Raw genomic sequence first — 16,102 nt, forward strand, 5'->3', positions numbered from 1 at the left:
CTGCTCTACTAGCCCCTGCTCTACTAGCCGCCTGCTCTACTAGCCCCTGCTCTACAAGCCCCTGCTCTACTAGCCCCAACTCTACTAGCCCCAGCTCTACTAGCCCCAACTCTACTAGCCCCAGGTCTACTAGCCCCTGCTCTACTAGTCCCAGCCCCAGCTCTGCTACCCCCTGCTCTACAAGCCCCAGTCCACCTCTACTAGCCGCAGGTCTACTAGCCCCTGCTCTACTAGTCCCAGCCCCAGCTCTACTAGTCCCAGCTCTACTAGTCCCAACTCTACTAGCCCCAGCTCTACTAGCCCCAACTCTACTAGTCCCAGCTCTACTAGCCCCAACTCTACTAGTCCCAGCTCTACTAGCCCCAACTCTACTATCCCCAGCTCTACTAGCCCCAACTCTACTAGTCCCAGCTCTACTAGCCCCAACTCTACTAGTCCCAGCTCTACTAGCCCCAACTCTACTTGTCCCAACTCTACTAGCCCCAACTCTACTAGTCCCAACTCTACTAGGCCCTGATCTACTAGCCCCAACTCTACTAGCCCAAGCTCTACTAGCCCCTGCTCTACTAGCCCCAGCTCTACTAGCCCCAACTCTACTAGCCCAAGCTCTACTAGCCCCTGCTCTACTAGCCCCAGCTCTACTAGCCCCAACTCTACTAGGCCCTGCTCTACTAGCCCCAACTCTACTAGGCCCTGCTCTACTAGCCCCAGCTCTCCGAGCCCCAGCTTGACTAACCCCAGCTCTATTAGCCCCAGCTCTACTAGCCCCAACTCTACTAGTCCCAACTCTACTAGCCCCAACTCTACTAGTCCCAACTCTACTAGGCCCTGCTCTACTAGCCCGAACTCTACTAACCCCAGCTCTACTAGTGCCAGCTCTACTAGCCCCAACTCTACTAGTCCCAGCTCTACTAGCCCCAACTCTACTAGCCCCTGCTCTACTAGCCGCCTGCTCCACAAGCCCCAGCTCTACTAGCCCCAACTCTACTAGCCCCAGGTCTACTAGCCCCTGCTCTACTAGTCCCAGCCCCAGCTCTGCTACCCCCTGCTCTACAAGTCCCAGCTCTACTAGCCCCAACTCTACTAGCCCCAACTCTACTAGTCCCAACTCTACTAGGCCCTGCTCTACTAGCCCCAACTCTACTAGCCCAAGCTCTACTAGCCCCTGCTCTACTAGCCCCTGCTCTACTAGCCGCCTGCTCTACTAGTCCCTGCTCTACAAGCCCCTGCTCTACTAGCCCCAACTCTACTAGCCCCAGCTCTACTAGCCCCAACTCTACTAGCCCCAGGTCTACTAGCCCCTGCTCTACTAGTCCCAGCCCCAGCTCTGCTACCCCCTGCTCTACAAGCCCCAGTCCACCTCTACTAGCCACAGGTCTACTAGCCCCTGCTCTACTAGTCCAAGCCCTAGCTCTACTAGCCCCAGCTCTACTAGCCCCAGCTCTACTAGTCAAAGCTCTACTAGCCCCTGCTCTACTAGCCCCAGCTCTACTAGCCCCAACTCTACTAGGCCCTGCTCTACTAGCCCCAACTCTACTAGGCCCTGCTCTACTAGCCCCAGCTCTCCGAGCCCCAGCTTGACTAACCCCAGCTCTACTAGCCCCAGCTCTACTAGCCCCAACTCTACTAGTCCCAACTCTACTAGCCCCAACTCTACTAGTCCCAACTCTACTAGGCCCTGCTCTACTAGCCCCAACTTTACTAACCCCAGCTCTACTAGCCCCAGCTCTACTAGTCCCAGTTCTACTAGCCCCAACTCTACTAGTCCCAGCTCTACTAGCCCCAACTCTACTAGCCCCTGCTCTACTAGCCGCCTGCTCTACTAGCCCCTGCTCTACAAGCCCCTGCTCTACTAGCCCCAACTCTACTAGCCCCAGCTCTACTAGCCCCAACTCTACTAGCCCCAGGTCTACTAGCCCCTGCTCTACTAGTCCCAGCCCCAGCTCTGCTACCCCTGCTCTACAAGTCCCAGCTCTACTAGCCCCAACTCTACTAGCCCCAACTCTACTAGTCCCAACTCTACTAGGCCCTGCTCTACTAGCCCTAACTCTACTAGCCCAAGCTCTACTAGCCCCTGCTCTACTAGCCCCTGCTCTACTAGCCGCCTGCTTTACTAGCCCCTGCTCTACAAGCCCCTGCTCTACTAGCCCCAACTCTACTAGCCCCAGCTCTACTAGCCCCAACTCTACTAGCCCCAGGTCTACTAGCCCCTGCTCTACTAGTCCCAGCCCCAGCTCTGCTACCCCCTGCTCTACAAGCCCCAGTCCACCTCTACTAGCCCCAGGTCTACTAGCCCCTGCTCTACTAGTCCCAGCCCCAGCTCTACTAGCCCCAGCTCTACTAGCCCCAGCTCTACTAGCCCCAGCTCTACTAGTCCCAACTCTACTAGTCCCAACTCTACTAGCCCCAGCTCTACTAGCCCCAGCTCTACTAGTCCCAACTCTACTAGCCCCAGCTCTACTAGCCCCAACTCTACTAGCCCCAGCTCTACTAGCCTCAGCTCTGCTAGCCCCAACTCTACTAGTCCCAGCCCCAGCTCTGCTATCCCCAGCTCTACAAGCCCCAGCCCAGCTCGACTAGCCCCGGATTTACTAGCCCCAACTCTACTAGCCCCAGCTCTCCGAGCCCCAGCTTGACTAACCCCAGCTCTACTAACCCCAGCAATACTAACCCCAGCTATCCTAACCCCAGCTCTACTAACCCCAGCAATACTAGTCCCAACTCTACTAGCCCCAGCTCTACTAGCCCCAACTCTACTAGTCCCAACTCTACTAGCCCCAGCTCTACTAACCCCAGCTCTACTAGCCCCTGCTCTACTAGCCCCAGGTCTACTAGCCCCAACTCTACTAGCCCCAACTCTACTAGTCCCAACTCTACTAGCCCCAACTCTACTAGTCCCTGCTCTACTAGCCCCAGCTCTACTAGCCCCAGCTCTGCTATCCCCAGCTCTACAAGCCCCAGCCCAGCTCTACTAGCCCAGGATTTACTAGCCCCACTTCTATTAGCCCCAGCTCTCCGAGCCCCAGCTTGACTAACCCCAGCTCTACTAACCCCAGCTATCCTAGCCCCAGTTCTGCTAGCCCTCTCTCTCTTTCTCTCTCTCGCTCTCATATACACACTCACACTAACGTAAATACATATTTTTTTGTATTGTGTTTATTTTCACAAACAACACAGAACAGATCCCAGACCCCTCCCTCCTGAATGCAGCTCAAACCAAACCAGTTCAACAAAACTAACTAATGAACATGTTTAAACACGATTCAAATCATTACACATTCATTACACATGGAACCTGAACCCCAATGTAAATATTGCACACATATTAGATCCAGACGAAACAAATCAGACAAGGAAAATAGAAATAAACACACAGGCATCAGGGAAAGGCCACCTGACAGGACAAAGAGAACACACACACACAAGTACAACACACGCACACACACAGACACTGGAGTATGGTACATGACGTCATACAAAGCATCGTGACAGCATGGTGAGTAACAGCTCCCTCCCTCTTTCATCTTTTACTGTCCTCCTCTTCTCTCTCTCCTCTAGGCTGGCTGCTCTCTGTGGAGGAGTGTGTGAGAGTGAGTGAGAGAGAGAGAGAGAGAGAGAGAGAGAGAGAGAGAGAGAGAGAGAGAGAGAGAGAGAGAATTAGCAGAATTAGGCCGATACGCTGTAATTATCAAAATCCAAAAAAGAGACGTTATATTCTACAACCACTTAAAGGGAAGCGATTCCCAAACCTTCCATAACAAAGCCATCACCTACAGAGAGATGAACCTGGAGAAGAGTCCCCTAAGCAAGCTGGTCCTGGGGCTCTGTTCACAAACACAAACAGACCCCACGGAGCCCCATGACAGCAACACAATTAGACCCAACCAAATCATGAGAAAACAAAAAGATAATTACTTGACACATTGGAAAGAATTAACATAGCAAACTAGAATGCTATTTGGCCCTGTACAGAGAGTACACAGTGGCAGAATACCTGACCACTGTAACTGACCCTTGCTGAACCTTGCTATTGAGAAAGGCCACCGTAGGCAGACCTGGCTCTCAAGAGAAGACAGGCTATGTGCACACTGCCCACAAAATAAGGTGGAAACTGAACTGCACTTCCTAACCTCCTGCCCAATGTATGACCATATTAGAGACACATATTTCCCTCAGATCACACAGATCCACAAAGAATTTGAAAACAAATTCACTTTTGATAAATTGGGTACAATACCACAGTGTGCCATCACAGCAGCAAGATTTGGTACTTGATGCCACAAGAAAAGGGCAACCAGTGAAGAACAAACACCATAGGAAATACAACCCATATTTATGTCTATTTATTTTCCCTTTTGTACTTCAACTATTTGCCCATCATTACATCACTGTATATAGACATACAATTACATTTGAAATGTCTTTATTCTTTTGGAACTTTTGTGAGGGTAATGTTAACTGTCCATTCTGTATTGTTTATTTCACTTTTGTTTAATATCTATTTCACTTGCTTTGGCAATGTTAACATATGTTTCCCATGCCAATAAAGCCCTTAAATTGAATTGAGAGACATTAAAGTTCAGCCCACTAGACAGCCCACTCACTGTGGAGAAAACACACACACACACACACACACACACACACACACACACACACACACACACACACACACACACACACACACACACACACACACACACACACACACACACACACACACACACACACACACACACACACACACACACACAGACACACATATTCCCCCCCTCTCTCTCTCTCTCTCTCTCTCTCTCTCTCTCCCTCTCTCACTCACATACACACTCCTCCCCCTCTCTCACATGCATACCCCTCCCCCTCTCTCACATGCACACCCCTCACCCCTCTCTCACATGCACACCCCTCCCTCCTCTCTCACATGCACACACCTCCCCCCTCTCTCACATGCACACCTCTCCCTCCTCTCTCACATGCACCCCCCCCCCCCTCTTTCACATGCACACCCCTCCCCCTCTCTCACATGCACACCCCTCCCTCCTCTCTCACATGCACACCCCTCCCCCCTCTCTCACATGCACACCCCTCCCTCCTCTCTCACATGCACACCCCTCCCTCCTCTCTCACATGCACACCCCTCCCTCCTCTCTCACATGCACACCCCTCCCCCCTCTCTCACATAGGGTCGTAGGTGGCATCTTTCTTGAGGAAGCGCATGGTGAAGAAGCCCCCGGCCTGGACACACAACACCAGGATGATGCCTCCAATGAAACTGGACAGGTCAAAGCTGGCCTGAGAGAACTCTGACGGCTCTGCAGGAGACCCATCTGACACAGGGGAGATGGAGAGGTATGGGGAGAGAGAGATATGGTGAAAGGGGGGAGAGAGAGAAGGGAAGGAGAGATATGGTGAGGGGGAGAGAGAAAGAGAGCGAGAGAGAGAGAGGGAGAGATATGGTGAGAGGGTGGAAGAGAGAGAGAGAGGGAGAGATATGGTGAGAGGGTGGAAGAGAGAGGGAGAGATATGGTGAGAGGGTGGAAGAGAGAGAGAGAGGGAGATATGGTGATAGGGGGAAAAGAGAGGGAGAGATATGGTGAGAGGGTGGAAGAGAGAGAGAGAGGGAGAGATATGGTGAGAGGGTGGAAAAGAGAGGGAGTGATATGGTGATAGGGGGAAAGAGAGAGAGAGAGAGGGAGAGATATGGTGAGAGGGTGGAAGAGAGAGGGAGAGATTTATTATTATTATTATTTTATTTTTTTTATTTTATTTTTTTATTTTATTTATTTATTTATTTATTTATTTATTTATTTTTTTAGGGAGAGGGAGAGGGAGAGATATGGTGAGAGGGTGGAAGAGAGAGGGAGAGATATGGTGAGAGGGTGGAAGAGAGAGGGAGAGATATGGTGATAGGGGGAAAGAGAGAGAGGGAGAGATATGGTGAGAGGGTGGAAGAGAGAGAGAGAGGGAGAGATATGGTGAGAGGGTGGAAGAGAGAGAGAGAGAGAGGGAGAGATATGGTGAGAGGGGGGAAGAGAGAGAGAGAGGGAGAGATATGGTGAGAGGGTGGAAGAGAGAGAGAGAGAGAGGGAGAGATATGGTGAGAGGGTGGAAGAGAGAGAGAGGGAGAGATATGGTGAGAGGGTGGAAGAGAGAGGGAGAGGGAGAGATATGGTGAGAGGGTGGAAGAGAGAGAGAGAGGGAGAGATATTGTGAGAGGGTGGAAGAGAGAGGGAGAGGGAGGGATATGGTGAGAGGGTGGAAGAGAGAGAGAGAGGGAGAGATATGGTGAGAGGGTGGAAGAGAGAGGGAGAGATATGGTGAGAGGGAGAGATGGTGAGAGGGTTGAGAGAGAAAGGGAGCGATATGGTGCGACCGGAGCAAGAGAGAGAGAGGTAGAGTTATGGTGAGAGGGTGGAAGAGAGAGGGAGAGATGGTGAGAGGGTGGAAGAGAGAGGGAGAGATATGGTGAGAGAGAGAGGGAGAGATATGGTGAGAGGTTGGAAGAGAGAGGGAGAGGGAGAGATATGGTGAGAGGGTGGAAGAGAGAGGGAGAGATATGGTGAGAGGGTGGAAGAGAGAGGGAGAGGGAGATATGGTGAGAGGGTGGAAGAGAGAGGGAGAGATATGGTGAGAGGGTGGAAGAGAGAGGGAGAGATATGGTGAGAGGGTGGAAGAGAGAGGGAGAGATATGGTGAGAGGGTTGAAGAGAGAGGGAGAGATATGGTGAGAGGGTGGAAGAGAGAGGGAGAGAGAGGGAGAGATATGGTGAGAGGGTGGAAGAGAGAGGGAGAGAGAGGGAGAGATATGGTGAGAGGGTGGAAGAGAGAGAGAGGGAGAGATATGGTGAGAGGGTGGAAGAGAGAGGGAGAGGGAGAGATATGGTGAGAGGGTGGAAGAGAGAGGGAGAGATATGGTGAGAGGGTGGAAGAGAGAGGGAGAGATATGGTGAGAGGGTGGAAGAGAGAGGGAGAGATATGGTGAGAGAATTAGGGAGAGATATGGTGAAAGGGTGGAAGAGAGAGGGAGAGATATGGTGAGAGGGTGGAAGAGAGAGAGAGAGGGAGAGATATGGTGAGAGGGTGGAAGAGAGAGAGAGAGGGAGAGATATGGTGAGAGGGTGAAAGAGAGAGGGAGAGATATGGTGAGAGGGTGGAAGAGAGAGAGAGAGAGAGGGAGAAATGGTGATAGGGGGAAAGAGAGGGAGAGATGGTGAGAGGGTGGAAGAGAGAGGGAGAGATATGGTGAGAGGGTGGAAGAGAGAGGGAGAGATATGGTGAGAGGGTGGAAGAGAGAGGGAGAGATATGGTGAGAGGGTTGAAGAGAGAGGGAGAGATATGGTGAGAGGGTTGAAGAGAGAGGGAGAGATATGGTGAGAGGGTGGAAGAGAGAGGGAGAGATATGGTGAGAGGGTGGAAGAGAGAGGGAGAGAGGGTGGAAGAGAGAGGGAGAGATATGGTGAGAGGGTGGAAGAGAGAGGGAGAGATATGGTGAGAGGGTGGAAGAGAGAGGGAGAGATATGGTGAGAGGGTGGAAGAGAGAGGGAGAGATATGGTGAGAGGGTGGAAGAGAGAGGGAGAGATATGGTGAGAGGGTGGAAGAGAGAGGGAGAGATATGGTGAGAGGGTGGAAGAGAGAGGGAGAGAGGGTGGAAGAGAGAGGGAGAGATATGGTGAGAGGGTTGAAGAGAGAGGGAGAGATATGGTGAGAGGGTGGAAGAGAGAGGGAGAGATATGGTGAGAGGGTTGAAGAGAGAGGGAGAGATATGGTGAGAGGGTTGAAGAGAGAGGGAGAGATATGGTGAGAGGGTGGAAGAGAGAGGGAGAGATATGGTGAGAGGGTGGAAGAGAGAGGGAGAGATATGGTGAGAGAATTAGGGAGAGATATGGTGAGAGGGTGGAAGAGAGAGGGAGAGGGGGGACAAGAGAAAGAGAAAGTGAGCGAGTGGGGGATATTCGTAATAATAGAAAGATCTATAATGGATGGATGGATGGATGGATGGATGGATGTTGAGGTTGAACTCACCTGAATCCCCTTTACCTTCTGCCTCGATCTCTATGACTGAAAACACGTAAAGAATGTTAGTGTAATCCAGCAAACAGTTAGATTACATTCTCTATGTTCTGGAAAGTGTGTGTGTGTGTGTGTGTGTGCGTGTGTGTGTGTGTGTGTGTGTTACTCACCTGTACACATGTCTGGGTCACTTGTCACATTACAGTTCTGAGAATCATCCTGATCGGACACACACCCAGTATCATTGCCTATGAGAGAGAGTGAGGGTGTTAGTGAGTGAGTGAGTGAGTGAGTCTGTCTGTCTGTCTGTCTGTCTGTGTGTCTGTGTGTCTGTGTGTCTGTGTGCCTGTGTGCCTGTGTGCCTGTGTGCCTGTGTGCCTGTGTGTGTGTGTGTGTGTGTGTGTGTGTGTGTGTGTGTGTGTGTGTGTGTGTGTGTGTGTGTGTGTGTGTGTGTGTGTGTGTGTGTGTGTGTGTGTGTGTGTGTGTGTATGTGTGTGTGTGTGTGTGTTGGTCCGATCCTGACACACTGAATAATTGAATCATCTGGTAAAGACCTTGAGGATTTTCTTACCTGCAGCTAGGGATCCAATTTATATTATGTGTGTGTGTATGTGTGTGTGTGTGTGTGTGTGTGTGTGTGTGTGTGTGTGTGTGTGTGTGTGTGTGTGTGTGTGTGTGTGTGTGTGTGTGTGTGTGTGTGTGTGTGTGTGTGTTTGTCCTTTGTGAGCCCCGTGAGAGCACTCCTCATCTTGAAGCAGTGTGAAAGAGTGAGGGAGAAAATACTAACAGATATAACTCTTCTAAATCTGCCATACCTTTTTAGAAGATATTTTGTCTGTCTGTCCCCCTTTTCACTGTTATTTTCACTGTTATTTTCACTAAAACCCTTAGAATAGAAGCTAAGACTTCCTCTTGTGCTTATTTCATCTGTTATTTCTCACCGTTCACGCAGACACTCCAGACACAGCCAGTCAAGTTGAGGGTGGAGTCTCCAACACACAGGTCACATGACTCAGCCTGGGAGCAGTCTATTGGAGGAGACAATTGCCAATCAATCAGCCACGGTAGTCTAACACACACCCTCTCAGGGATGACCTCTGCTTTCAAGATCAAACATCATGCCCAGGAGCATCATTGAAGATTACTTGAACTTTTGTCACAAAAAACCTTTAGGCCCAATTTTTTGTAATCATCCAACAAACACAACCAATATTAGATGGGACACAGATAAAAGCCAAATCAAAATGTAGAACAAATATGTTAGACCACTGAGCTAATCTCTAGATATTTTTGGGGCTACAGTCCCTCAGGTATAAGCATTGTCGACTAAACTACCAATTTTACATTTTCTTACACATTTAATGTCATTTCAGATGAATGAGGAGGCAAGGGAAGGAGGCAAGGGAAGGAGTCAAGAAAAGGAGGAAACACAACTATAAAAGGAAGTGTGGCCAAAAAGAAGAGAGGGGTCCAAGTTGAGTGTCAGAAAGTCCATAGGGTGACAGACCACAAACATATTCGCACGCCTACCTGAAGAGTCCGACTGACAGGAAGTGGCGCTCACCACTGCAAAGATCAGCAACGCTGCACAGAGGGCCTTTAGCTCTAACGGTCGCATCTTGACCACTACAGACCAGTACAAACCACAAAAACCAGTTCAGACTAGTACAGACCAGTAGAGACCACAGACTAGTCAGAGAAAAGCGAAAAAGTTGCTTCAGTTCCTCAGGTGGCTCCTAGTAGACGTCAACAGGGATCAGACAATTCTAACGTTCTAAAAGGTTCTGGAAGGTTCTAGACAGTTCCAAAAGGTTCCAAATGTGAGATGCAGTACTTTTCAGTTGGTTGTATATTGCTTCTCCTCGCAGAGGCCTCAAACTCCACCAAAAAATAAGAGATGGGTGTCTAGCTTTAGGGAAGAGTAGATGAGGTCGGAGAAAAGAGTTGCCTGCATTTGGAACAGGGAGAGACACCGGTGTGATTCAAGCCCTATTCTACCTGGTTACCTAGCAACCGCCATCCGCTTTGCCCCCAACTTGAAACACACACCACTGAGACAGTGACACCTGTTTACCTCAGAGCACTGGCACTCTGACACACACACACACACACACATGCACACACTTAAACATGCATTCAAGCATGCACAAAGGTACACAAACAAACACACATACGCATGCACACACACACAGGCATGTGCACGCACAAACACACACACACACACACACACACACGCACAAACACACACACACACACGTTGATTAACATTCACGACACAGATACTACAGATACTGAACAGACAGACCAGGACACACCTACAGTATGTTTTGTCAAATGCATATTTATTTGTAGATGTGCTGTAAATTGTATGTGCTGTAAATTCCTGTCTTTGCATAACTTTTTCTAACTGTATAATGAACATACTGATTGACACATACGCACATAGCAATGAATACCGCTTTACGTCACCGTCACCTCATAAAACCCTCTCTACTACATACACACCCTACACTACCCAGCCTGCTCTCCTCCTCTCTGCTTCTGCTCTACATCATCGCCCTCCTCTCACACAAACCACACATGGATTTGTGCTGCAGCGTCAAAGTGTGTGTGTGTGTCTTCGGGGGAAGGACAGTGTGTGTGTGTATGTGTTGAGAGGAAGGGCAGTGTGTGTGTGTGTGTGTGTGTGTGTGTGTGTGTGTGTGTGTGTGTGTGTGTGTGTGTGTTAGATAACCGAGGAAAATCCGCAGTCACGGCACCACGAGCTTGAGCTTCCCGTTACCAGCTCATAAACGCCACCTGAGGGCAGCCAGCCGGTAATGAATAGATACGTCTCTTGAGCTTCCCGTTACCAGCTCATAAACGCCACCTGAGGGCAGCCAGCCGGTAATGAATAGATACGTCTCTTGAGCTTCCCGTTACCAGCTCATAAACGCCACCTGAGGGCAGCCAGCCGGTAATGAATAGATACGTCTCTTGAGCTTCCCGTTACCAGCTCATAAACGCCACCTGAGGGCAGCCAGCCGGTAATGAATAGATACGTCTCTTGAGCTTCCCGTTAACAGCTCATAAACGCCACCTGAGGGCAGCCAGCCGGTAATGAATAGATACGTCTCTTGAGCTTCCCGTTACCAGCTCATAAACGCCACCTGAGGGCAGCCAGCCGGTAATGAATAGATACGTCTCTTGAGCTTCCCGTTAACAGCTCATAAACGCCACCTGAGGGCAGCCAGCCGGTAATGAATAGATACGTCTCTTGAGCTTCCCGTTAACAGCTCATAAACGCCACCTGAGGGCAGCCAGCCGGTAATGAATAGATACGTCTCTTCTCTACAGTATCTTACTGGTAAATACAGTATAAAACAACAGTTATCTTCTTCTGTCAACAAGCCCATCAGGTGTAACAGGGGTAGTGTAACAGGGGTAGTGTAACAGGGGTGATTCAGTCTTCTTCTGTCTACAAGCCCATCAGGTGTAACAGGGGTAGTGTAACAGGGGTAGTTCAGTCTTCTTCTGTCTACAAGCTCATCAGGTGTAACAGGGGTAGTGTAACATGGGTAGTGTACCAGGGGTAGTGTAACAGGGGTGATTCAGTCTTCTTCTGTCTACAAGCTCATCAGGTGTAACAGGGGTAGTGTAACATGGGTAGTGTACCAGGGGTATTGTAACAGGGGTAGTTCAGTCTTCTTCTGTCTACAAGCCCATCAGCTGTAACAGGGGTAGTGTACCAGGAGTAGTGTAACAGGGGTGATTCAGTCTTCTTCTGTCTACAAGCCCATCAGGTGTAACAGGGGTAGTGTAACAGGGGTAGTTCAGAGAACCACATTCACTGGATGTGTAGGTTAATCTTGCCCGAAACCTGAATACTTGTGTTAGCTCCCCTAGTTGTTGCCTTGGCTTTAGCTCAGCGGGTTAGGTCTACTGTGATTCAACACTTCGTCCAATTATTGTTTTGTCCAAATGAATAAATAAAAACAAAGAGGGAGATGAATGAGGCAGCGTTTCCCAACTTTAACTAATGCTCTCTCTCTCTCTCCTTCTTCTCCCTCTAACAGTTGTTCCCGGTCATGTGTAAATGACATAATGCTTTGTGAGGTATCGATCTTTTCTCTCCCAAAGAGAACCGGAAGTCAGTTTCCTTATATGGTTCTGTGGCAACAACAGGACGAAGGTCCCCCTCTATGCGTAGTGCCGTGGCCTGTGCGTAACCACGGAGATACATTGCAGCAAACCACTGCAGCCCGCGCAAGCTGTTTTTTAATCCCCGTGGAAACAGAGAATCCTCTCTACTAGATACGGTGCCTTCGGAAACTATTCAGACCCCTTTGACTTTTTACACATTGTGTTACATTACAGCCTTATTCTAAAATGGATGAAAATATAATAATCCTCATCAATCTACACACAATACCCCATAATGACAAAGCAAAAACAGGTTGATAGACATTTTTGCGGGAAAAAAAATGAAATATGACAATTACATGACATCGCTGCCAAAGATGCTTCAACAATAGCACTGAGTAAAGGGTTTGAATACTATTTCAGTTTTTTTTAATTATACATTAGCTAAAATTTGTCATTATGGGGTATTGAGTGTAGATTGATCAGGGGAAAAAAGTAATTTAATCAATTTTAGAATAAGGCTGTAACTTAACAAAATGTGGAAAAAAGTCAAGGGGTCTGAATACTTTCCGAAGGCACTGTATATCATCCAGGACCGGGTTTCACCAATGTGTCGATCAATAATCTATCATCTGATATCCTACATCCTTAACCGATCAAAAATCTATCATCTGATATCCTACACCCTTAACCAATCAGCTGATCATGATTCAAAATAGATAATAACCCTATTATTCTAATAATAATAATAAATATTATACATTATACATGACTGATTTTATATCTTTCAAAAACCCTGGACATTGTATGACTATATATATATATATATTGGCTAGCCAACTCACTTTTTTGTAAAATAATAATGCATGATTAATCCAAGACAAACGGTGCTTAGCCAGTGACTCACCTTGGGACTGAAGGGTCTATGTAGCCAGTGACTCAGCTTGGGACTGAAGGGTCTATGTATCCTGTGACTCAGCTTGGGACTGAAGGGTCTATGTAGCCAGTGACTCAGCTTGGGACTGAAGGCCTATGTAGCCAGTGACTCAGCTTGGGACTGAAGGGTCTATGTATCCTGTGACTCAGCTTGGGACTGAAGGGTCTATGTAGCCAGTGACTCAGCTTGGGACTGAAGGGTCTATGTAGCCAGTGACTCAGCTTGGGACTGAAGGGTCTATGTATCCAGTGACTCAGCTTGGGACTGAAGGCCTATGTAGCCAGTGACTCAGCTTGGGACTGAAGGGTCTATGTATCCAGTGACTCAGCTTGGGACTGAAGGGTCTATGTATCCTGTGACTCACCTACTGAAGGCCTATGTAGCCAGTGACTCAGCTTGGGACTGAAGGGCCTATGTAGCCAGTGACTCAGCTTGGGACTGAAGGGTCTATGTATCCAGTGACTCACCTACTGAAGGCCTATGTAGCCAGTGACTCAGCTTGGGACTGAAGGGTCTATGTAGCCAGTGACTCAGCTTGGGACTGAAGGGTCTATGTAGCCAGTGACTCAGCTTGGGACTGAAGGGTCTATGTAGCCAGTGACTCAGCTTGGGACTGAAGGGTCTATGTAGCCAGTGACTCACCTTGGGACTGAAGGGTCTATGTAGCCAGTGACTCAGCTTGGGACTGAAGGGTCTATGTATCCAGTGACTCAGCTTGGGACTGAAGGGTCTATGTATCCTGTGACTCAGCTTGGGACTGAAGGGTCTATGTAGCCAGTGACTCACCTTGGGACTGAAGGGTCTATGTAGCCAGTGACTCAGCTTGGGACTGAAGGGTCTATGTATCCAGTGACTCAGCTTGGGACTGAAGGGTCTATGTAGCCAGTGACTCACCTTGGGACTGAAGGGTCTATGTAGCCAGTGACTCAGCTTGGGACTGAAGGGTCTATGTATCCAGTGACTCAGCTTGGGACTGAAGGGTCTATGTATCCTGTGACTCAGCTTGGGACTGAAGGGCCTATGTAGCCAGTGACTCAGCTTGGGACTGAAGGGTCTATGTAGCCAGTGACTCAGCTTGGGACTGAAGGGTCTATGTAGCCAGTGACTCAGCTTGGGACTGAAGGGTCTATGTAGCCAGTGACTCAGCTTGGGACTGAAGGGTCTATGTAGCCAGTGACTCACCTTGGGACTGAAGGGTCTATGTAGCCAGTGACTCAGCTTGGGACTGAAGGGTCTATGTATCCAGTGACTCAGCTTGGGACTGAAGGGTCTATGTATCCTGTGACTCAGCTTGGGACTGAAGGGTCTATGTAGCCAGTGACTCACCTTGGGACTGAAGGGTCTATGTAGCCAGTGACTCAGCTTGGGACTGAAGGGTCTATGTAGCCAGTGACTCAGCTTGGGACTGAAGGGTCTATGTATCCAGTGACTCAGCTTGGGACTGAAGGGTCTATGTAGCCAGTGACTCACCTTGGGACTGAAGGGTCTATGTAGCCAGTGACTCAGCTTGGGACTGAAGGGTCTATGTATCCAGTGACTCAGCTTGGGACTGAAGGGTCTATGTATCCTGTGACTCAGCTTGGGACTGAAGGGCCTATGTAGCCAGTGACTCAGCTTGGGACTGAAGGGTCTATGTAGCCAGTGACTCAGCTTGGGACTGAAGGGTCTATGTAGCCAGTGACTCAGCTTGGGACTGAAGGGTCTATGTAGCCAGTGACTCACCTTGGGACTGAAGGGTCTATGTAGCCAGTGACTCAGCTTGGGACTGAAGGGTCTATGTATCCAGTGACTCAGCTTGGGACTGAAGGGTCTATGTAACCTGTGACTCAGCTTGGGACTGAAGGGTCTATGTAGCCAGTGACTCACCTTGGGACTGAAGGGTCTATGTAGCCAGTGACTCAGCTTGGGACTGAAGGGTCTATGTAGCCAGTGACTCAGCTTGGGACTGAAGGGTCTATGTAGCCAGTGACTCAGCTTGGGACTGAAGGGTCTATGTAGCCAGTGACTCAGCTTGGGACTGAAGGGTCTATGTAGCCAGTGACTCAGCTTGGGACTGAAGGGTCTATGTATCCTATTCATGCACCTTTTGCTTATTGAATGACATAAACACTTCAACTGTCCCCCTTTTCCAATTCTGCATAGAAAACTACACGTATGAGCTCCAATGTGTTCTTATTGTATTATTTAATACCCACATAAAAGCAATCAAACCAATTGATTAAAGCAATTTCTAGCACATAGCTGCGTTTCAGCACCTTGGACAGCTCCTCAAGTCGTCAGCCCTCTCTCCAAACCTAATGAATTCACATTGATCAGAATCTCTACTGTGGCGTGTGTGTGTGTCGGAAGGAGTGTTCCGGGGATTATTTACGGGAAAGGTGCACACGAGGCAAGCCGCAGTGGGAGGGGCAGGAAGCTGTCGCATTTTTCTGAATGAAATTCCTCTACAGGAGTCCCCCATCACACCCCCGTCTCTCCTAGCACCTCATTGGCTGAAGTCACTGACGTCAGTCAGACCTTCCCTAGTGAAGAACCCTGCGCGCATTAGATCCATCCAGTCATTCTGGTGTTCGCACCGACCCGGAGAAACTGAGACTATGTTATTACTCTGATGGGGACAGTCAGACAAGCCTTTTCTGAGATAGAACCGACCATCGATATACCGATACACCGAGACACAAGGACCGCATCACGGCATCACTGTCTCCTGAATGCTCTGTGAACAGAGCTGATTTTGGAAGAATTGTGATCAAGGTATTTTTTATTAATAGAAGGTAAGATATTTTGCAGTGTCTGTCTGTCTATCTGTCTGTATGTGGTATGTAGTGTGTAGATTTTGTAAACGTCAAATGATTTATCAGAACCAGAGCATATTGACATGGTGTTCCAAGATGCTGGAAATCTGTTACAAAACACTCCCCACTGCACTATAGGAGAAGAGTGGAGAGGAGACAGGAGAAGGGCTGCATTCTTCTCCCCCTTCTCCCTGGAGTGTGCACTCCTTCACTCCCCCTCATGGATTTAAAAGCATTGGAT

The 16,102-nt window shown here is 49.0% G+C and overlaps 2 protein-coding genes across 2 annotated transcripts in view; one reads left to right on the plus strand and one right to left on the minus strand.

Moving 5' to 3' along the window:
• Nucleotides 1–3,138: 3,138 nt before the first annotated feature.
• On the minus strand, nucleotides 3,139–9,979 carry LOC129830533 (CD164 sialomucin-like 2 protein). The gene is made up of 6 exons (XM_055893097.1): nucleotides 9,538–9,979; nucleotides 8,949–9,035; nucleotides 8,178–8,255; nucleotides 8,020–8,055; nucleotides 5,177–5,324; nucleotides 3,139–3,570 (listed from the first exon to the last, which is right to left on the minus strand). The coding sequence occupies exons 1-6, from the start codon at nucleotides 9,623–9,625 to the stop codon at nucleotides 3,555–3,557; spliced, it is 453 nt and encodes a 150-aa protein (XP_055749072.1). The 5' UTR covers nucleotides 9,626–9,979; the 3' UTR covers nucleotides 3,139–3,554.
• Nucleotides 9,980–15,600: 5,621 nt separating this feature from the next.
• LOC129830534 (G-protein coupled receptor 3-like) overlaps nucleotides 15,601–16,102 on the plus strand; it is a 2,399-nt gene continuing 1,897 nt past the window's right edge. The window contains exon 1 of the mRNA XM_055893098.1: nucleotides 15,601–15,840. The gene's annotated coding sequence lies outside the window, so the exon portion shown is untranslated. The remainder of the gene's footprint in view (nucleotides 15,841–16,102) is intronic.

The sequence above is a fragment of the Salvelinus fontinalis genome, chromosome 32, assembly GCF_029448725.1.
Source record: "Salvelinus fontinalis isolate EN_2023a chromosome 32, ASM2944872v1, whole genome shotgun sequence".
NCBI classification, from domain to species: Eukaryota; Metazoa; Chordata; class Actinopteri; order Salmoniformes; family Salmonidae; genus Salvelinus; species Salvelinus fontinalis.